Source organism: Octopus bimaculoides, chromosome 3, assembly GCF_001194135.2.
Source record: "Octopus bimaculoides isolate UCB-OBI-ISO-001 chromosome 3, ASM119413v2, whole genome shotgun sequence".
Lineage (NCBI taxonomy): Eukaryota > Metazoa > Mollusca > Cephalopoda > Octopoda > Octopodidae > Octopus > Octopus bimaculoides.
In genome coordinates, this window is record NC_068983.1 from 99345088 (window position 1) to 99369552 (window position 24465).

The 24465-nt window shown below is 33.3% G+C and overlaps 1 protein-coding gene across 3 annotated transcripts in view; it reads left to right on the forward strand.

Annotated features, from left to right (window-relative positions):
* Positions 1-24465, forward strand: part of LOC106880939 (rho GTPase-activating protein 44) — a 180890-nt gene that overhangs the window by 142011 nt on the left and 14414 nt on the right. The window contains exons 13-16 of one of the 3 annotated variants that reach the window (XM_052966347.1): positions 1357-1431; positions 3045-3161; positions 6574-6653; positions 15388-16140. In XM_052966347.1, the coding sequence (XP_052822307.1) occupies positions 1357-1431; positions 3045-3161; positions 6574-6653; positions 15388-16140 (1025 nt within the window). The remainder of the gene's footprint in view (positions 1-1356; positions 1432-3044; positions 3162-6573; positions 6654-15387; positions 16141-24465) is intronic. The other 2 variants (XM_052966348.1, XM_052966349.1) reach the window with 2 other exon arrangements.

Sequence of the window (24465 nt, forward strand, 5' to 3'; positions counted from 1 at the left end):
CTGAAACGTTGTGTTAACAACAAACAAGATGAGGACAAATATCCGTCAAATGTAAATAATGTCCATAATTCCTCATCTCTTAAATATAGAACTATATATATATATATATATTATGTAAATTTATATACGACAGGCTTCTTTCAGTTTCCGCCTATCAAATCCACTCACAAGTCTTTGGTCAGCCTGAGGCTATAGTAGAAGGCACTTGCTCAAGATGCCATAGAGTGGGACTGAACCCGGAACCATGTGGTTGGGAAGCAAGCTTCTTATCTCACAACCACACCTGCACCTATGTATATATATATATATGTATAATGACATAAAGAGAACCTGTACAGACACATATATAAGCAGAGTAAACACTATGTGAGAAAGACCCTTTTAATCCTGTGTTGTTGAGGACATGAGAACCTCTTTAGTGTTGGTGCTACAATAAAATGTACTCTGTGTATTCTGTAAAATGGCTGACAAACATAGGGAAAAAGCATAGGATTGAAAGGACCCTTTAGTCTTTTCTTGTGTCTGTGTGATGATAAATTGCATTCAGTACACTCTGTAAAGTAGTTGGTGTGAGGAAGAGCATCCAGCTGCAGTCACTATGCCAAAAGAGTTATGTACAGTACTCCAACTTGTCTTTCAAAAAAGTGGCTCCCAGAAGTAACTTAGAACATGAAGACCTGTACAAACCATGCCAGCATGGAGAAAGAATGTAAAATAATGATGATGATGCAGTTTTCGTGTATGTGTGTGTATTGGGAGGTTGTGCTGTCATTTTGTAGTGGAAGGTAGCAATGGCAGAAATAGTTCCTTGGAATACTTGGGGGAAAATTATTTCAGTCGAAACTTTAAGGTTCATAAATAAGAGAAGAAAAGGTTGAATTACATGCAGTTATGTGGTGTTGCAAATTCACCAAGTCCAAGCTATTATGAGGAAAAAAAACTTAAAGTAGACATTTCCCTTATATTTGATACACCATCATCATCATCTTCATCATGTTATGTCCATTTTCCATGCTGGTATGGGTTGCATGGGTCATAATGGTCCAAGTCAGACCTTGTTTAGAACTACAGCCATCCTAGATAAGCCAGAGGGCCATACCTTACTCTGATATTCTATTTTTGGCATGGTTTCTATGACTTAATGCCCTTTGTCACACTAATCACTTCACAGAATGTATTAGATGAATTTTATCATAACACCAGCACTAGTGAGATCATCTTGTCTTTGGGAAAACTTACGAGTCCTCTCCATTTCAATAATAAAATATGAAGTCATTGTTATTTGTGAAGGAGAGTAACAAGAACATGATAGTCCATTGTTATGTTTTATATAATCTCTTTATTATCTTATTTCAGACCACAAGACCAACGTCTGGCTGCTTTAACTGCCACTGTAAATAAATTGCCTAAAGAAAATTATGACAATTTTAGGTGTGTAATATTTGCTATATTTTCTAGATTGATATTCAAATTAAATTTATTCATATAAGTATTTGAATTACATTGCTACAATTGTGTGCTGTGCCATAACTCTGTTTGCTCCAGCTTTAGTTTCTTATAAAAACCAATGGGCATTCTTATACATTTACTGTGATAATTTTCAGCCCTGCTTCAGCAAGTACTGTGATGATGAGATCATCATAATAAGGCTAAAATATATTTGGAGTTGACTCCTATTCATGTTGAAATAACTGAAAATATTATTACATATTTACTAACATTTCTTTCTCACCACATAATAATTTGTTAACTTTTTTTAGTGGTAAGAAGAGTATTGTCTCTGAAAGCAATTGCTTCAGCAACAAAAAAAAATTATACTACTTATACTTTCATTACAAAATTGATAGAGAAAAGCAAAAAAAAAAATTTTTCTTAACATTAGATTCAAGTAAGGCAGCAAGTTGGCAGAATTGTTCACGTGCTGGACAAAATGCTTATCTTGCTGTCCATCTTTGCTTGCTGAGTTCAAATTCTGATGAAGTTGACTTTGCCTTTCATCCTTCCAAGATTGCTACAATAAGTACCAGTTGAACACTAGGGTTGATGTAATTGACTTACTCCCTGCCTCAAAATTACTGTCTTTACATTCTGAGTTAAAATTCTGCTGAGGTCAACTTTGCCTTTCATCCTTCCAGGGTTAATAAAATAAGTATCAGTTGAACACTGGGGTTGATGTAATCGACTTACTCCCTGCCTTGAAATTGCTGGCCTTGTGCCAAAATTTGAAATCAATAGTAGATTTAAGTTGTCTATCATACAACACAATGACAAAATTGTAATTCTATGCTACATCACCTAATTACGTAGTCATTGGATTATGTCTTTTATCTTGCATTTGGATAAGCAGAAACACAATTTTATGTTGAAAAACCAAAATTAAATTATAAGTTAAAATTTGCTGAACAACTTTATCACACGACCATCATATCTTTTGAAAGAGCTTTTAGGCTGAGGTGCTATGATCAGGCTCCTGCGAAAGAAATGTTAACCCCAAAGATAGTGTTTTGTTATTGATACTCTACATCAGTGATTTGCAACTAGTGTCCACATGACCTCTGCAAAATAGTAAATTGAGGATCCACAGTAGTATTTTAAGAGTCCATGTAAAGTTTTGATTTAAATGTGTCTATTGCAAGAAGCAGCTAGGTTTCTTTTTATAATGTTTTACATAGTTCAGCATACACAAGTTAATGTGTGAATAACAAAATAGGAATTTTGAAAGAAGTATTTATAAAACTAGTTGTAAACATTGAATAACTATAGGGGTTCCCTAGAATAAAATAGTAATCAAAGGGGTCCTTAAGTACAAAATGATTGAGAACCCCTGTTCTACATGTTTCTCCAGTTCATCTCATAAATGGTTAGTCTAATGAAAAGCATCTCACTCTTGATAACTGAAGCACAAATACAAAAAATTTTTTTTTTAAATAGCTAGTTCAAACAAGTACAGAAAAGTGTGTGGAAATGTTAAGGAAAATATTAAATGTTTGTGGATGTGTATTAATTGAACCAAATCATATTTTTTTTATTTCTTATACTTGCAGGTATTTAGTGAAATTTCTTGCAAAATTAGCGAAGTGTTCCAATACTAATAAAATGACAGCTAGTAATATTGCTATCGTGATAGGTCCTAATCTGCTTTGGTCATCAGATGAAAGTCTGTAAGTATGAAATTTTTAATACATTGAACAGTATATCTTTATATATATATATATATATGTATGTGTACTATTATTGTTATTGAGAAAGTAAAGGTGGTGAGTTGGCAGAATCATCAGCATGCCAGACAAATTGCTTAGCAGTATTTCTTGCAGCTTTATGCTCTGAGTTCAAATTCTACCTTGGTCAGCTTTGCCTTTCATCCTTTCAAGGACAATAAAATAAGTACCTGTTGAGTACTGTGATTGATATAATTGACTAGCCCCACTTCCTACCCCTAACTTCAACCCTAACCCTAACCCTATCATCATCATCATCATCATCATCATCATCGTTTAACGTCCGCTTTCCATGCTAGCATGGGTTGGACGATTTGACTGAGGACTGGTGAAACCAGATGGCTACACCAGGCTCCAATCTGATTTGGCAGAGTTTCTATGGCTGATTGATATATTATTAAACGAGTTGTTTTAATCGTGTGACACTGTCACCAAGTATATTCTTAATTCTTCCAAAAATCTAATAGATAACCATTGATAACCATTGATTCAGTTAATTAGATATGATTATTTGGAAAATTGTACTTAGATGAAAGAAATTATTTACTTTGTATTATTTTACTACAATCATGTTCTGTTGTTGTTCCATTTCAAATCACAAAAAAAAAAAAAAGAAAATAGAAATGGAAAAATTTTGAATGACTTCATTCATATGTAATATGTTGACAGTCTTGTCACATCTCACTCTGTCTTTGGATTGTGACAAGCCAAGTGAGAAATATAAACAATGAATTAAAAATAAATAAATAAATACTCATAAATGTAATAGTTTCTAATAGGTACAAATCTAGAAATTTTGTGAGAGGTGGATGGGTAAGTTGTCTAAACCTCAGTGCAGGGATACCTCAATTTACACTGGTAATTAGTTCTAAGACACAACTTAACTCTCAAAAAATGACATAATACAAGAAAACATTAAAAAAAAATTATTTGCTCATATCTGTTTTAATAAATGGTTTCTACATATATTTTCACATGTATTTTATTTGATTTTCCGCTTTGGTTTCGGTATAAACACCTAAAAGCTGTTTTTTAACCCTTTAGCATTCAGATTATTACTTTAAATGTAGTACTTATTTATTCATATTGTTTTGTATTAGCCATGCATTATCTCATAGATTTGAGACTTCAATCAGGGGCAGACCCAAAGGTCTTTTCTCCTGGAATTGTATTCCCTTCTGACCTTGTGCCCTCCCTTTGAAAAATTCCTGGGACCGTGCCTGTCAGTGCTGTGATAGCTTTACTCTTAGAATGACATTGTAGGGTGGATTGGAAAGATTGGATCTGGTCAGAATACAGAATATTTTGGCCAGATTTGGCCAGTCTAAAAGCTAAAGGGTTAATTTTTATGCTGGTAAATTAAATATGTTCACTGAGTATGACATAAAGTTGAATAAATTGACTGAAGTTGAGGTTTAATTTTCCCATTCATTTCTTTAAAAAAATTATGTAAAGTCAAAAAGGACACAACTTGAAATTATGTAAGTTGAAGTATGCCTATAGGTAAAGACAGTTGCGGCTATCTGGTCACTGCTTGTGCCACCCTGAATTGAAAGTATCCAAGGAACCCACTTCATGGTGATGTAAGAAGAGGAAAGTCGTCACACTTAAATTGACTACTTGTTTGCAGACACTGGCCTGGAATGTATCCAGGACCTTGTGGCAGATGGATTTTGTTGCTGCAGTTCAGGTTGGAACCCAGCCATTAAAAAAAATAAAGTGCCTATACTTGACTATTTTTTTATCTCAAAATTAACTGCAGTGGGATTTGAAGTCAGAATGTAAAGAGTTGTAACTAAATATGACAAAATGTTTGTCTGATACCCTAACAGTTCTGCTAACCCATATCCCTAATGATAATAATGTAGTAGTGACAGAAGGAGACATGACAATAGCAATCAAGTGACTTTAGAGTGTTTGATGAGCAGAGGTTTGTTTATCAGGCTATTTTTTAAATATTTTTTATGTGACCTTATATGTGTGTTCATGTACTTTGTTGCTGCAGATTCAGGTTGGAATCCAGCCATTAAAAAAAAAAAATCGCCTACTAATTCAGGTGTGTGAATAGTACTTTAGCACAGACAATCTTGTGCAGAACCAACAATTGTTTGGAGCTGATGAAATATCTGACTCTGAAAAAGAGCACTAATGTATGTGATGTATCCTTGGCTTTGTGCTATATGTATGGTCATTATGGAAGGTCATCTGAAAGAATAGTGAAGTGGTATCTTTTGCCTTCTATCTGTTTCACTCCCTGAACTGTGATCATGCTGAGGCACCACCTTGAAGGGTTGAGTTGAACAAATTGACTTCAATACTTGTTTTTTTTAAAAAAAAGTCTTTTTGCCAAACTGCCGAGTTATAGGGACATGAACAAACAAACACTGGATGTCAAGCAGTGGTGGGAGACAAGCACACACATACACACACATATATAACAAGCTTCTTTCAATTTTAATCTACCAAATCCACTCACAAGGCTTTGGTCAGCCTGGGACTATAGTTGAAACACTTGCCCAAGTTGCTAGGCAGTGGATACTGAACCGGAAACTTTGTGGTTAGGAAGCAAACCTCTTACCACACAGCCATGTCTGTGCTTATTTTATGGATATTTGATGCTGTTGAATGATTTTTATTTTATCTTGTCCCCATTCAAGGATCAGGTTGCACTATCTGTCCCTGTGCAAGCCTACCAAAAATTGTTGAGGTTAAATTGGTGGGGTTTGAGTGTAGAAAGAGAAGAGATACTATCTATATAGCAGTGCATGCAACTGGAGAAGTGAATGAGTAAATCATTAATATATAGATGTAGAAAGTGGCTGAGGTATGACTGCATGACCTTTGAACTACTTAATCCCCTTCAGTCATTTCCTTCAACCTAAATCCAACCTCAGGTTAGCATTATAACAGGTTCTGTTAACATTTAAACCAGCCATGGGCAACTTGTGACCTGCAGGACTTGTGAATGTCAATCTGAACAAAAAAAATTATCTTGGATTTTTTATTTTAGTTGTGCAGCCTGCCTGATGATGGGCCATGCCTGATTTAAAGTATCTGAAAGAAAAATAATTAATCCTTTAGCATTCAGATTACTCTGTCAAATATAATGCTTATTTATTTGCATTGTTTTGAATTAATCATGTATTATCTTGTAGCTTTGAGATGTAGTATAGGTGTGAGAGGCCAGATCTGGTCTGTCTGAATGCAAAACAGAATATTTGGGCCGGATATGGCTGGTTTAAATGCTAAAGGGTTATTATTTGATAATTAAATAATTATACCAAGAGAGAGAATAATTTTATTTACCTGATTATATCCCTGGAATTTTTCATTTATTGATATATTTTTCATTCAGTCCAACAGTACTATCAACTGGTAATTTTAGTGTCATTATTGAAACAATAATCAACAATGCTGATTACATTTTTCCTGGAGGTAAGATATATTTATTTATGCATTTTAAAATTTGTTTTTGATTTATTAACATTGATAGACATTTCAATGTTTTTCTTTTTCAGTTTTCTCACAGAATTTAATCCCTAGTTACCAGTCAATATTAAAGTATTATACTTACATTATTTAGTTTCCTATATATATTTAATATTTCATTTAAATGTTCTACCTCTCTTCAAAAATGAAGAAATATTTTTCAATTTTTTTTTTCATGTGACATTTCAGTTGTTAGTTTTCACTCAATTTACTTTTAATATTTCTGTTCAAACATAAAATTAACTCAGTTGAAACAGTTTGTTCTGATTGACATTTTGACCAAAATCTTGTCTTTATAATACACAAGTCCTTTTGAAATGTTCCTCTGATACAAAATATTATAGCTAGTGATTGTCTGTGTCTGTATACACATTATATATAAATGTTATCCACAGAAGCATTTTAATAATTTTTGATCTAATTCAAAATATATGTCCCTGTGTAATCTGGTAACAAACACAAGGCAAATATTACATTTTTCAAGGACAGACAACTGCACCACACTACCAAACAACTTCACATGTTTGAACACATTATTTTCACTGGCCTTTCATATATTCTTAATATTATGAAAGCTATGTCTAGGTGACCTGGTTTTCCATCTTCAGAACTATAAACATCTGAGCTATAGTAGCTCTGCAAGGCAGAGTATGTTGCACAATATAAACACTTTTCTTATATTGGTACACTTGTTTTGATTACCTGCATCTTAGATTGTATTTGGAAAGCCATCTTCCTAATAGATAAACTTTTATTTATAGAAAAATCTTCATAAATCTTCCCCACTGTCATATTGTGCTCTTACTGTGCTTTTTCTACTGATACTATTAGTTCTATTTTTCAGAATTGTTTGGTAGAATACCATCTTATTTCACCCACCTCCTGCTTCTTTCCACCAGAACTATTTATTTCATTAAACCCGTTATCAAAACAGAGGTGGCCCCTTCTTTCCCATGTATTGTGATCTCACTATACATTGACCTTCAAACTCTAAATCTCATCAACTTTGCCTTCTTTTCGATTCAAGAATGGTAGAATGATGATATAGATAAAACACTTCCTTCTCAAAGAATTATATTTGATTTTTACTTTGAACATCTCAAAACATTTTCCTTTGTAGCTTTTTTATTTTTTTATTTTTGTTTTCATAACAGAAATCAGTTTCAAATAATAAAAAAATCTAATGAATCCATTATTCATCCTATCTTATCAGTAAAATAATGTTGTAAATCTATAAACAGGTTTGAATTATTGTCAAAATTATTGTTATGTAAGTCTAACACTGTCTCATTATTAGTAAAGGCTCCAAAGCTAAATATTCCTCCTAAGTGTTCTCTTTAGGATCTTCATCACTCAGAGAGCCAACTTATAAAGATGAAACTGAAAAATCATCATCTGAATCATTAAAATAATGATTCTAGCAAACGGTTTGTTGGTACCAACCCTCTACCTCTTTCTTTGATTTTTTATCACGCACCATGTCTTCAAATGATGCATGTATATATATATATACTTATACATATAATTCTAATCTAAAAATTAAGAAGCCTCATGAATTATTTTAAAATTTATTTAGTATATATTTTGACTAAAAAAATATTACGACTAGGTAATTTTAAATTTATTTAATCTTGTGTAATGCTTGGAATCTGTCAAAAATTGCATATCACTTAAAACTGTATGCCATATTCAAGAATTTTTGTGCTGGAGTTAAGTTTAAATATTCCAGTCATGACCAAAATATACTCTTGCATGAAGACAGCATTCTACCACACCCAACATACCAGCAGCAGACTGCATAATTATTGAAGAAAACTATTCACTTATTATTCCTGTTTGCATAAAAATTACATCGGCTTCTTTCCTTAATCATTTTAAATCAAATTTGCATTGATCTGTAATTTACGTCAGCTATGAGGTTGTATATGTAATATTTTCAGAGAGAGAGAGAGATATGTATATGCTTATTTATAACTCTACCTGTATATAAAATTCCTATTGATATTGATGTGACAATGTGCTGACAAATATTGCTTCTAATTGTTTGACTATTATACTTTATCTCCCATCCTCAGCATGTTTTGACAGTGGCAATTTCTCTTCCAAAAGGAATGTTTTGATTAAAATTGTCTCAGTGGTATATCTTACCAGTACGTTAAATGATAAAAATAAATGTTTTCATATTATTTAGGTCTTTTGCATAATATTCCTTGTTTCATCATCACCTTTGGATATTTCATTCTTGAATTGATATTGAATATTTAAGAAAACTATTTGGTTTGAGTGATTTAGTAAACTTCTGTCTGAAAACATGATAAACATGGTAGTTATTTCAATTATTTCTAATGTCGCTATGTCTTCTTTCTCCTGCATCAACTGACTAAATCTAACCTTTATATACTGTTAGTATGTTATATGAAGAGATTGTCATACATTGGAACATCTATTATATTTTATTAAATAGGCATAAAATTCTGTTCAGTATCTTGCTTGTTATGGCTTGTTAATCTTGTGTGTTATAGAAAGACGGTGAACTGGCAGAATCATTAGCATGCCAGGCAAAATGCTTAGCAGCATTTTATCCATCCTTAAGTTCTGAGTTCAAATTTTACAGAGGTTGACTTTGCCTTTCATCCTTTTGTGGTCAATAAAATAAGTACCAGTTGTGCACTGAGGTTGATGCAATCGATTTTCCCCCTCCACTGAAATTGCTGGCCTTGTGCCAAAATTTGAACCCAATATTGCATGTTATTATAGTAGAGAAGGATTATTAATTTAAGAATAAAATTACAACAGAAAATAAACTTGTTAAAATCTAAATTTCCTTAAAGATTAATATATATTTTTTTCATCTGAATTTCTTTTGTTGCTTTGCAGATGTGTAACTAACAAAACTATTTTTTTCCAGTCAAATAAACTGAATAGTCTTCTTTTCTTATGTTTTTCCTCTGTATCAATAATATATTTCATCTGTTTTTATTGTCTTTACATATGTTAATTTTCTACTGAAAAGCACATCAGGTTTAATGATTGTTGACTAATTGAGATGACAGTAATGATATATTTTTGAACTTGCTTTTTTCCTGGGTTTTATTTAAAAGTAATTTTCATGATCACAATTTACATATAAATCTTGGTCTTCAGTTTTATAAAAAAAATTATTTCCTCTGTTATTCAAAGTTTGCTGTTCAAATACTGATATTATGCCTCATCATTTATCAATATTGATTTTTAACATTGCCACATATTTGAAAAGGAGAGTATAGTTTATTGAATTAATCACAATATACATCTTACTTATTTTCACCCATAGGGGGATAATAATTAAAACTAGTCCTTGTTGGATTGTATTTTTAACTTGGGAATAAATGAAATACTGTAAAATATTTTGTCTACTGCTTCACAACTTCTACCAGTCAATTGGCTAAAAGACATAGTTTTCTTGTATAGTGATTCCATTCTAAATTCTTATCACTTCATATTTTACTAATTAGATTGGAAAAGCTGGAAAATAATTATTGATTTATTTGTTTATAATTTTATTTTTGACATTTTACATCACATTTCCCATACTTGATTGTTTCTACTCATTTAGAAATTTTCATGATTTGTTAGAATACGTCTTTTACAACAGGCTTCTCATCTTAACCAATTCTTCAAATCTGATGACACAATGATGCACATTTCGTATAAGCTTAAATGGAGTTTTTAAAGTAGGAATATAATGCAATTCTTATGATATCTTGAACTCGTTGCATTTACATTCTATTCTGATATTTCCAAACTTATTGCTCACATCATCCTGTCACACTAAACTGAACCTATGTTAGCATTGCAATGTGTACTTCTGATTCTATGGTAAGATGTGTACCATGAACTGTGTGATAGTTTAATTTTCATCACATGATAGCTGGTGTTCTAATAATTGCAGTTATTACTGATAAACAGTTTGGAGGATATACTTGTTGCAATTCATTGTACACCACTACTAGTCGTGTATTCATTATGTAGAAGCCATTGCTAATGGAGGTGTTAAGATAAACTGGATAGTAGAACAACTATGATAGAATCAAAATTATGAAGTTTGGTTTTGTTTTCTATCAATTTTTGTCTTTTTAAACATTAACCCTTTAGTGTGCAGATTACTCTGTCAAATGTAATGCCCATTTATTCACATTATTTTGAATTTATCCTGCATTATATTGTAGCCTTGAAGTTTCGATGATGTGATTGTTTATATTTAAAGGACATTTTAGGGTAGGTATGAGAGGCCAGATTTGGCCAGTTTGGATATAAAGCAAGTAGAATATTTTGGCTGGATATGGTCAGTTTAAATGCTAAATAGTTAATCAATTTTTACATTTGTCAGGTAAATTTATTGCTATATAGTCTTTGATAATTTGGTGTGATGTGCCATAATGAAATATTTTAATTATTTTCCAGTATTCAAATACCTAAAAATAGTATTTGACAAAAATGCCTCTGGTTTTGAGGCTTCACAGTTTTGCATTATGATACCACTTTTTGTGCTTGATAAGCTGAGTGCAAGAGTTCAATTCAATTAACTATGCATGCTACCAGACAAAATATGTTCTTGTATTTGGTCAAAAAGATATCTCCATCCTTGAAATTTTTCTGCTTTACTGTTGTATTTTTCTTGAAAGCTCACAGCCAGTAACCTAAGTCCTCAACTGTAACCCTTTTGCTAACTTAGTGCCCCTGTTAGTAATGGATTGATTTCTTCATTCTTCAGTGTCCTGGTTTATGACTATATTTTGTTTTTGCATCATCTTAAAGTTTCCTGCTGAAGGTCCTTGATTGCCACTTCTATACTCAAGTAATTCATTTTCATTATTCATGATGTCAATCTATGTTCCTCTATGCATCATATCTGATGTGAAACTCTCACAAAATACTAATTTCTTCATCCTCTGTAACATACTCCAAGTTATAGCTACATCATATTCCCTCCACTACTTAATCTTCCAACCCAATTCAAGAAGGACCATTTATACTCATCTTAAACTAACTTTTTATACTTTGATATGATAAGGGTAATCATAACCATCGTCATTGTTGTTTCAATGTCCACTTTTCTATGCTTGCATGGGTTGGACAGAATTTATTGAGAAGGATCTGTATGGCCAGATGCCCTTCCTATTGCCTACCCTCACCTGTTTCTGAATAAGGTAATATTTCTCCATGACCAGTTGTGCTTTCACAGAAGATTAGAAACGAAGGACACCACTTGCATTATGGTGACACTCATTTACAAACTGACACTTACATATATATATGACAGGCTTACAAGACTTTAGTTGAACTGGGGCTCTAGTAGAAGACACATGCCCTAGGTACCATTCATTGGGACTGAACCTGAAACCATGTAGTTTGCAAACACACTTCTTGCCACATAACCACACCTGCACCTATGAGAGATATTTTCACTAACTTACCACATAGCCTTGAGTGAGGTTACAGTTGTTTTGCTTGTACAAAACTTGATGTAACACTCTGTAAATATGAAAATTTCAGTGTTTGGCTTGAGATTGCTTTCCTCTAACCATCACCATGTTGTAATCTTGTTTACTTTTTTACACATTTGAACTATTCTTTATGTACTAACTCAACTTCTTCACCTCTTCTTTGATCTAGTCTTCACAACTTATTACATTTTTTTCCCTCTCAGATGCCCTTGTAAGAAGATGCAAGCATTGCAGCTTTTGCAGGATATATACAGTGTATATTCAATGACTTCCTTCTTATTTTGTTCTATTTTTCTTGCTTAACACTACCTTATAGCCTTTGAGTGTCTTTAGCAGAGTCTACTCTTATAGCAAGCACTCCAGCAATGCCGCTTTTCTTCCCATACTTTCACCAGTCCTGGAGACTTTTTGCAAGTTCATTAATCCACTTCTGTATTTCAACAATGAAATGGTCAAAATATATTGATTGCTATTATTACTTCTATTATGTTTAGATTCTAAAATAAATCTATTTTCTGAAATATTTCTTTCATAAACTCAGGAAGTTAACGTTCATCTCTTTTTCCATCCATCTGTCTAACCAAAGTACAAATTATTGTAAGCGTTGTCCTTGATAAATCAGATGCAGTTTCATTCTCAGATATATTTTGTCTTTATCCTTATCATCATCATTGTTATTACCATTGCCTCTTTCTCCACCTTTACTTTCTGTCTTGTGTTGTTTAATATCTTTGTTTCCCCACCAGTTGTTAATATCTTTTAATTTGTGTAATTTGCTATACCATAATACTGTCATTTGCATCTTATTTGCATACTATAAGCAATTTGGTCAACAGCATCATGCATCATGAACTTTTCTACATACCAGAACTACAGCATTTATTTCACTCCTTGACATTATCCTTGCACTCCACATATATTTTCTTTCTCTTACTCAGCATACACAGCTCTTGAGAGTCCTTCCAGTATCGCAAAGTAGTTTGCATTTCACTTTTGGGACAGACATTTACATCATCATCATCATCATCATCATCCATCATTTTAAATCTGGGTTTTGTCCCTGTTGACGGGCATGGCCGGATCTACCTCAATGCCGTAGCAACTGCCCTCACACCATCTCGCCAGGTTTTGGGCATCCTCCCTTCTCAAGCCAACCCTCCCAATCTCCTCCTCCACCTGTCCCCTCCACATTTTCTTCGGTCTACTTTGCTTTCGTTGTCCATTTACCTCAAACTCCAGCACCCTCTTAAGAATATGCTCCTCATCCCTCCTCAACATATGCCCATACCACTGCACTCCATTCGCCCTTGTCAGCTGACATACTGATTCTTCCAACCCCAGCATCCCCATCAAGTCCTCAGTCCTCTTATCAAACAGTATCACGCTCACATTTCTATCACCATTGCTCTCTCAGTCCTTCTCAAAATTGCCATCTTTCTCTCCTTCAAACACCATATCTTGCTCCCATACAGCATTGCAGCTCTCACACAAATCCTATAGACCTTTCCTTTCGTCTTCACTGAGAACCTTTTCCCATATAACAATGCTTCACATTCCATGAACTTCACCCAACCAAGTCTCACTCTTGCTGTCAGCTGCTTCATATCCACCCTATCCAATAGAATGGTTTTATTTCTATATTTATCTTTTTATTTCTTCCACAATTTTTCATGTACTCTGGAGCACCAACTTCAGTTCTTTTTCCAAGTCTTGATCCCTAATTACTGGATATTCATTTACTTGTGAATGTTTTGCTGTGTGTTTAGATGGCTTTAAAAAAAAATTTTTTTTTTACTTTAGCCATTATATTCTCATTGTGAGGAAAGAAGTTATGTTTTCAGGTACAGTGGTTTGTAAGTGTTGAGTTGTTTTTTTTTTTTGTTTTTGTACTGGATCATTGAAAAGTTTCTATTGGACATTTCTAGTCTATTCTAGTGTGCAGCTTTAGCTTGTTGAATTTGTCAAACTATGTGTATTTAATTATTTCTCTTTGAATTTATTTTTGCTTATGATACAATGTTGTTATTGTTATTTTAAGAGGGTTGGAAATGTTTGCTAGTTTTGATAAACTTTGGTTGTTTTCTGCTGTTAATGATGGTCTTTTGGCTTTTTACATTTGTACTACCCGGAGAAAATCAATAATATTTGTAGTCACTAAGGTGAATATTGTTTTGAATATTGGTATCACAATATTTTGTTATGACTACTCCTGATTAACTGTGAAGGTTATCATAATCTACATGATATAGTTCTCACCCATTATCATCATCGCTATTGCTATACTTTTCAACAAACTTTTTTTCCATGATATTTATCTTCTCTCTTCTTTGTAAATCTAAGTAATTCATAATTTTTTTTAAGGAAATCTTTGTTATCATAGACTTCTCCACCCAAGTCAGTATACTTTTTCATTCTTCTCCTTTGACTTATGATGCAGTAAACTTACTTCATTCATGACCTGGTCAGAATCTTTTATGAAACAAGTCATATGTAATATCAAGACATTATATCATAAATATATCTTGATAAGGCATAAAAGTTTATAGTTAAAGGGAAGAGAGATAATAGTTTATGATATTTATTTTGTTCAATTATTGATCTAATCATTTAAAATTTTTGTGCTTTAAATATTTAAACAAATCCTTCTTTTATTAATGTGACTGTACTTTTTTTTCTAGCATATCCACACAAAGGAATCTATAAATAATCTGCATGTTAATGCCATTTTTTGTTGATTTTCACTTTGGATTTCTCTGAAGATACCTATTTTTTATTCTTCATTCTCGAGGTTGAAAACATTTGAAATTCAAATTTCAAATAAGGAACATCACATTAAAATTGCTAATACATATATATATATATATATATATATATATATATTTAATTCATTGAAGGTACTTTTCTGAACTGTAAAAACAGCTGTTACTGTTTTTTTTTTTTTGATGTTTAATTATTTATTACTTGACTCAGTCTTTCCTTCTTTCCAATACTATTTTATTTCAAATTCCCTGTTGATCAATCAATCAACCAGTCAATACTTGCAGTTGTTCAATTTCCAGTGCAGTAAGTTTAGTTGTCATGGAAATCACTTTATAGAAGAAACTTTGCTTAAAATTAATTTTATGGAGTTTTTTCTATTTCATTATTATTTACCCAGAATTAATGTTTTATTTTTTCATCTCCATTTTTATTAGACATACAATTTCACTTGACAGCCATGGCCTCAGTCGCAACCAACAACATCACCTTACAACAACCAACAACACTCTCCTCTGATGCCAGTACTCACCACCAAATAAGTGATCTCCCTTCTCCTTCATCTTGCCACAAGCGTTCATTAAGTGGGCAAATACCACCGCTGCACAAAAAATCTGCTCCTGCCCAATCAAGCACTTCTACTGCAGGAACATCAATGTCACTGACAACATCTGTGATTCCTTTGTCTGAGCTAAGTACACAATCTGCTCATACAAGCACTTTAAATCTTCATCGGCCTTCAGCAGATACTATCGGTACCCAGAGCAGTGGTAGTTCAACACTAACCGGCAGTTCCCTACCAGACAAACTCAACATGGTTGACGATGATACTGGTTTTAGCAATGGGCCCTATCAAGGTGAAGGATTAATTTCGAACCCTTTGGAATGTAGTAGCACTGCTAAAGCCACTAACACTTCTCTTGACTTTGAGCCTGGGAATGCTATAAAGACATCACGCTCCAGGTCGGTTCCTCCTGCTCTAGTTTCCAAAAGTTTTCATTCAGATGTATACAATACAGCTTTTGCCCTCCACTCTTTGGGTGATGGAAATTGCTCTGGCTATATGACAAAAGTTAGAGCTATGTGGGATGACCAGTTTTTGACAAAGCAGCCTTCGGCCTCCACAGAGAGTAACCACTTAGCAGGTCTTAGCAGTGGGGGCACAGAACGGAATGGTTCCACCCCAGCAGGTCAGAATTTTAAATTCCTTCTTAGAATTTATCATAGTAGTCACTTTTTTTTTTATTAAGTGCTACTTTATCAATTGTGTCTTGATAATATTGGTACACTACAGTGGAAATTAGCTAACTCTGTGGAACTGTCAACTAGGAGCTTTTTATTTTATTAATTTTTCCATTTCTTGTGTAACGGGAATTAAAATTGGCTTGCAGGAAAGAATAATTTTTTGATACAAATATGAAAAATGAAAAAAGGAAAACTTAAATTTTCTGCCTGCCACCCCCAGCTTGCTTCCAAGTGGAACAAATAGCCATTGCTTTTGCTGTATTATTGTAACAATTTTAGTGTCAATTATCTGCATTACTTCTGCACATATTTTCTTCTGCATGTTTCCTTCTCCTGTCTTTCACTGAAAATTATCTCTCCTTTATCTAATAGCATGTTTTCATTTTAACCCTATATTTTCTATACAATTTGTATTTGCTAAATTGTATTTATTTGATGTCTCAGTTGCTCTTAATTTTGCATCTTCCTGACAGAAAAATCTAAAAAAAAATTTTCTTTCAATTTACAATTGAGTTTTTACTGATTTTCTTTAAATCAAAACTATTTTTTACCATATGTTGCTAAAATTAATTCCCTTCAGATTCCACGGAAACATTCTGGGATGGGGCATGTCATCACACTCTACCTTCATTCTACAGATTTCGTTATTTACTCAATAATATCTTTACCTCACTCACAGATAGTAAGAACAATCTAGTATTATCAAACCATCTGCATCTATCATACTAACGTTATTGATCTTGTACATGTTCTTAGAAATTATTGTAGTAAATCTATTGATTTTCCCCTCATTTTCATAAACATACTCTAAAAACTCCTTGCTCTATCTAAATTGTACTTACAATTCACATTCATAATTGCTATTGTTGTCATTATTATTATTTTGTTATTACAACCATTTTTTAAAAATTAATTTTCATCATTATCTTCACTATTATTTCAGTGAGTCTTATTTATTGCATGCTTTCAGTGTATAACCAAGTGCAGTTTATATGCCTTGGATATGTGCAGTTCTTGTATCTGTTTTCATTATATTCATAGTATTCTATATAAAATATTTTCAGTAGACAAAAATGCTCTTGTTGTATGCTGTGTATATTCTCATTGTTTCTGTGTCCTTTTGTCATTGCAACCACATTGATTCTTGATGTTGTGATTTCTGGGTTTTTATATCTGGATAATTTCTTCAGTTCTAGAGATATAATGTCTCCTAGGATTGATATATTGATATATAACATGCCCTTGTTTGTTAGATTGGCAATCATTCTTTTCTCTCCATCAGTCAGTATTGGTATATTTAAATATGTTGGTATATTATCACTTTCTGAGATAATGCTGACAAGACTAAAAGAGTATAACTCCTTAATTATTATGTCATGTCTACTTGTATAGTATTTTTAAAACAAAAACAATACTACAGAACACAACACAAATCGTGTTTGGTCTCACAGTATATAACAAGTCTGAAGAAACAGAAAAGTGAGAGCTAGCTATACATCAGCACAAGGGGAGTTACTCTGGAAAGATTGAAGGGAAGTAAGCCACAGCCAAACTGCTGGACACAGGAGCAAGAATTTGACAGAAAATTTGGCTCAATAAGTAAATAAAAGGATTGAATATTGAAATAATATAAGGAAATGATAGGTAGAAGGGTATTAATGGCATATTGGTATTTTGGCGATTTTCTTGCGGTTCATAAACGAGTGTGAACTACATCACTTAAACATTCCACTTTTAGCACATCACTTAATAGAGTGTATTGGTTATACTTTATCATGGTACTGACATTAATGAGGTTGCCTTGTACCTCTCTCTTCTACAGTGTCTCTGTTCATTTAAGTCAGTGGTTGAATAGAAGAGATAGTTTTGACAGAAGGACCAGAGTGAGTGAAGGATTTACGAGTATGATTGGGCTGAGAGGGTGCTAGAGAAAGGTAGAGAGAGAGAGTAATGATACTGGAGGAGAGAGTAATGCAAGAGAGACAATTGCAGGTGATAATGGAAAAGAGATAGTGATAGTAGTTACACGTTTACTGGTGTGTTTGTGTATGAGAGAGAGAGAGAGAGATTGAGTAATGGAGAGTAACAGATGTAGGCTAATAGTTGCAGAGAGTGATGAATATCAACTGAGAGTGGGGAGAATCTGAAGGGATTGGGAGTGGTTGTGTGTGTGTTTAATTCTTTAATCAGATTCAGCTTGAAAGCTGCAGCCATGCTGAAATAATTAAAAAAGTTTAATTGCACTAATGTTATTACATAATTTCAAAATGCAATATAAAACAAAAATAGTCACAAATCTTAACCAATCTTTTTGAACTGTGTTAAGAGGATATTTAGGGTTACTAAATGTTTTTTTATAGTTTCAAAATAACCACAGATCTTTCCCTTAGCATTAATATTGTTATTAATGTAAACATATTAGTTACAAGGGCTTTAATAAGTAATGTCAATTAAAATACAATGCATTTAATTCCAGCTGATAGTTTTGTGTAGATTGTGTTTCTTTGTTGATCTATTATTGTTCTCGTATTGAATTGCTATACTGGTAAAACAGAGAAATAGTAATAAATGGTAAGGTTTGTCTCTAATAATTATCTACATTAACTCTGGAAAAATTTTCTTGTATATGGTTCCTTAATTTATTGGTGGTGTAATGTCAGCCTTCAATAGAGGGTTATACCTGTTAGGCCAATATAATGTTCCCAGCGATTCTATATATGTACACACACATACACACGCACATTTATTCATGCACATATATACATATAAAGGGTTTCTCTCAAATTTTACATTATCAACATAAATCTCATTCTCGTCATCATTAGCCTCTGTTTCATTATTGTCTTTCTTGATTACATCATTGTCAACTTAAAATTTGTCATTGTCAACTTCGATTTCACTATCTCAAGAGAAAATAGTTTCCCAAACAAGATATTCTTCAACAAATGATATATTAATATATAAAACTGCTTCCTGCAGTTAATGCTAATGAAAATTTTTGGGGATATATCTGATTTCTGCAATAAAAGGATTAAGAAAAGTCTCTAGACTTAGCATCAGAGGGGTGGAGCTACTCTAGAAAGTTGGAGCAATATTCATTACCTACGTAAGCCCTCCCAGGTGTGTAAGGTTGATACAGATGAGGTTTTCAGCTTGGATTTTTGCAGTGCCCACATCTCTTATTTGGTAAGTGGATCCTAACCACCAAATATTTTGGTGAAAGCAGTGTTAGTCTAAAAGGTACATTCTGGTATTTTTGTTCTTACAAAGAAAATCCATTTTGGGGTGGTTAACAGCGAGTGGATGTGGCAGACAATGTCCTAACATTATCAACATCACTATTCCCCATCCCCACTCACTTGTTTTCATTCTTGGGAATTTTGTTTTATTTATTAATTAATTGTATATGTTGCTTTTGTTTTTAACAATGGCTTTATGCAACTTTATAATCCACACTATCCTTTATTATCTGAATGAATATTTGTGTCACTCATTGTTTGAGTTCTTGTTGTGTAATGTTTTCTTTCTCTTTTTCTTAATGCTCTGCTGATAAACAAATAATAATAATAATAATAATAATAACCAATATTATTAGGGCTGTAGATTGGCAGAATTGTTGAGAGCATTGGACAAAATGCCTTGCAATAATTCTTCTGGCTCTTTACATTCTGAATTCAAATCCTGCAGAAGTCAACTTTACCTTTCATCCCTCCAGGGATTAAAATAAAATAGTGTACTAGTTAAATTCTGGGGTGGACTTAATTGACTAACTTCTCCCTCCAAAATTTCAGGCGTTGTGTCTATATTAGAAACAATTGTTGTGGGATGATGGTCAGTTGAATCATAGGGCATTAGACAAAATGTCTTGCAGTATTTCCTGTAGCCCTGTATGTTCTGAGATGAAATTTGTCTTCCAACACTCTTAGCTTGATAAAATTAAGTACCTGTCAAATACTAGGGTTGATAGTGTTAGTCTGTTCCCTGCAAAATTACTAGCCTTGTACCTAAATTAGAAATTATTATTCTTATGTTGTTATGTTCATTGCTAATGTGCTTTGTTTTGACGTTATTATACCTTTACTTAAAATGGCAGGCTGGCAGAATCATTAGCATGCCAGGTGAAATGTTTAGTGGTATTTTGTCTGCTGCTATGTTCTGAGTTCAAATTCCGTTGAGGTCAACTTTGCTTTTCATCCTTTTGGGATCGATGTAATCGACTTAATCTCTTCCCCCAAACTTGAGGCCTTGTGCTTTCAGTAGAAAGAATTATTCTACCTTTACTAGGCAATGAGCTGGCAGAACCATTAGCATACCGGGCAAAATGCTTCGCAGTATTTTGTCTGTCCTTATGTGCTAAGTTTAAATTCTGCTGAGGTTAACTTTGCCTTTCATCCTTTTGGGGTTGATAAAATAAGTACCAATTGAGCAGTAGGGTTGATAAAATAAGTACCAGTTGAGCAGTAGGGTTGATGTAATCAACTTAACGAGTCTTGAGTAGTAGTATAAAAAAAAAAAAAAACTGTACCCCTCTGCCAAGTCATGTTGAGCCAGTAAGGCAGAGTAGGCTCATCAAACCAGCATGATCTCAAGCTCAAATTCATGGCTTCCACATAAGACTATGGTTGGTGGAGAGAATATGCTTAGGCCCTCAGCCTGCAGTGGATTGAACACGGGCAATTCAATATAATCAATTCAATATCTTTACTACTATTAATCACTTAAACACAACAGAAAATTTGTTAGCATCTTGAGACAAAGGAAAATTATTAGTCTCAGCCATGGTTTCAGAAAATGCTGAACTCCTGATTGTGTGTCAGTGGATCCAGCATTGTTAAAAAATAACATTCTTTATGAGTTGTGGGGAATATAATAAAATAGAATAGATCATCATTATTATTATCAAAATAAAGGAAGAAATCGTTATTATGAAAATATTTAGTCCATTTCAGTCTGTCCAGCCTGCAATAGTTTGAAAATATTATTGCATGGATAGAGAAAAACATCAGTGTTGTTTATCAAGTTTTTGTATATTTCACAGAAAGTTGAAGAACACTTTGGTACACATGCATACAGATGTCAAGTCTCTCTGAAGTAAATATTGTACAACATTCATAGAACCTGCCATTACCATTTTTTGGTAAATTATTTTTGTACATACTTAGAAATAGGCACAGGTGTGACTTGTGGTTAAGAAGCTTGCTTCCCAATCATGTGTCTCAGGTTCAGCCCCACTGCACAGGACATTAGGCAAGTGTCATTTATAATTGTGGGTCAACTAAAGTCCTTTGAGTAGATATGGTAAATGGAAACTGAGAGAAGCTTGTCATGTGTGGGTGTGTGTGTTTGTACCCATGTCTAGATATGATGGTTGTAAATGAGCATCATTATCATGCAAGCAAGGATGTATATTTCCAGTCTGCCATGAAAACCATGTCTAGCTATGGGGGAAATATTACCTTTCCTGGTAACGAGGGGTTTTGTGACAGGAAGGGCATCTGTATTTGCCCATAAAAAACTTGCCCCAACAGATTCCATCTGACCCATGTAAACATGGAAAAATGGACATTATATAATGATGTTGAAATGATGATGATGATTAAAAACAACCTAGTGGATATTTGTAGTTTATTAGGAGTAGTTAAGAAATTATTAGAAAACAAGTTAATGTTAATAGCTTTTTCTAATTCAATGGTGGATAGCAAGATGTCCATTGATGGTGTTTAATCAGTGAAATATTTAATATTTTGATAGTGTACAATATTTGATTGGTGTGCTAGGTCTAGGCATGGCTGTGTGGTATGTTTGCTTCCCAACTACATGGTTCAAGGTTCAGTCCTGCTGTGTAGCACCTTTGGCAAGTGTCTTCTACTATAGCTTTGTGAGTGAATTTGGTAGACAAACTGAAAAAAAGTCTGTTGTGTGTGTGTGTGTGTGTGTATTTTTGTGTCTGTTTGTCTCCCACCATCACTTGACTACTGGAGTTGGTGCGTTTATGTCTGTAATCTAGCAGTTCAGCAAAAGAGACTGATAGAATAAGTACCAGGTTTTACAAAATATAATTGTTATTGGGGTTGAATCAACTAAAATTCTTCAAGGCAGTGCTCCAGCATGGCCACAGTCTAATGACTGAAATAAGGAAAAGATGAAAGATACTAAAACAACGTCATCATGTAGCTAATGTAAATTCCACCACAGTTACCTTCCAGCTATCTTTCTCTGAAACAGTCAGCTTTCTTTCTGATATTTTGGCTATTGTGACCAGTTTGTTTTTAATATTATTAAGTAATTCAAATTCCACCGAGGTCAACTTTGCCTTTCATCCTTTCAGGGTCGATAAATTAAGTACCAGTTGCGTACTGGGGTCAATCTAATCGACTAGTCCCCTCCTCAAAAATTTCGGTCCTTGTGTCTAGGGTAGAAAAGAAATGTTAGCATGCTTAGTGGTATTTTGTCTGTCTTTGTGTTCAGAGTTCAAATTCCGATGAGGTTGACTTTGCCTTTCATCCTTTCGGGGTCGATAAATTAAGTACCAGTTGCATACTGGGGTCGATCTAATCAACTGGCCCCCTCCCAAAAAATTTCAGGCCTTGTGCCTGGAGTTGAAAAGAATATTATTAAGTAATGTATAAGAATTATATAACTATTTATCTCATGGACTCAGTTTCTTTACCAATTTCTGATAAATACTCAACTTTTTCAACTTTGAGATTTGCAGTACTATCAATAGTTGATCATTCTTGGTTTCTTCACTAATTTTCAATAAATACATGACTTTTTCAACATTGAGACTAGAGGTTCTATCAATAGTCAATCATCCAAACTGACTTTAGCAGTTGGCTGAATGAGAGATATAATGTATATACTTTTACCAGGGACTTTAGTGAAGTAAAAGAAATTACTAAAACTAAATTTGAACTTGGTTCAGAGTTTGTTCACCAGAGATTTGCCATCCTGTCTATAATTACAGTGATTTAACAATGTGATTAACGACCTTTGTTTTTTCAAATTTGCAATAATCCAACTCACATCAAATATCTCTTCTTTTGAAAGAGGTCTTACTATTACTATTTTCCCCATTTGAGTCTACATAGTATCCACCTCTCACCCCTTAATCCCTTCTGCCTGTCACTATTTTAATTCCCTCTACCCCTCCCTCCACCTCTTCTTTAATCCTTTATTAGCATTTAAATTACTCTGTCAAATGTTATGGTTATTTATTCATTATCCCGTAGCTTCAAGGTTTCAATGATGTGATTGTTTATTTTTAGAATAACATTGTTGGGTAAGTGTGAGAGGTTGGACCTGGTCAGTTTAAGCATAAAATAGGTACAATATAAGGGCCTAATATAACCAGTTTAAATCCTAGTGGGTTAATCTTCTTACCATTTTAATCCTCCTCCTACTGTAATTCTACCTCTCAATACTTCAATACCCTTCCATCTCTCACTAATCCCACTACACTTCTTACAACTTTAATCCTCACTATATTAATCCCCCGTCATCTCTCACTATTTTAATCCCCTTCTACCTCATACTTCTTTAATCCCTCTGCACCCTTCCACCTCTCATTACCTTAATCCCTTATCTCTGTTCATTCTGGTGTTGCTTTTTTTTTTTTTTTTTTGCTCAATGTTCTGTAATTAGCATGTAATATCTTCCTGCGAGCATTAAGCTCAATCTCTTTCTCTTTCTTTCTTCCTCTCTCTCTCTAACTCTCTCTCTCTCTCTCTCTCTCTCTCTCTCTCTCTCTCTCTCTCTCTCTCTCTCTCTCTCTCTCTCTCTCTCTCTCTCTCTCTCTCTCTCAGTCTTTTGTTCTCTTATGTATACAACTCTGTGAATGGACAAATACGTTGAAAGTCTTTTTATACATGATTGTGGTGCAAGATGTGTGTTTATATATGTATGTGTATATGTATACGCACACATACACAGAAACACACATGCATCCACACAGCCACATATGCCATTGTATTTTGGAAACATTTGATTTCAGGCAATATCTATTATTCTGCTTGCCTCAGACCATGTGGATGACAACAAGTCTCACCCTTCTTTCTTGAATGAGTAATTAGGAATAGGTTTGTGGCTGGACAGAATTTTCAAAGCAAAATTAGCAATAAAAATTGATATATATATATATATATATATATATATATATATATGTTTTATATATATATATATGTGTGTGTGTGTGTGTTACATATATAGATATATATATATATAGATATGTTATATATATGTATATATATATATATATATATGTATATATA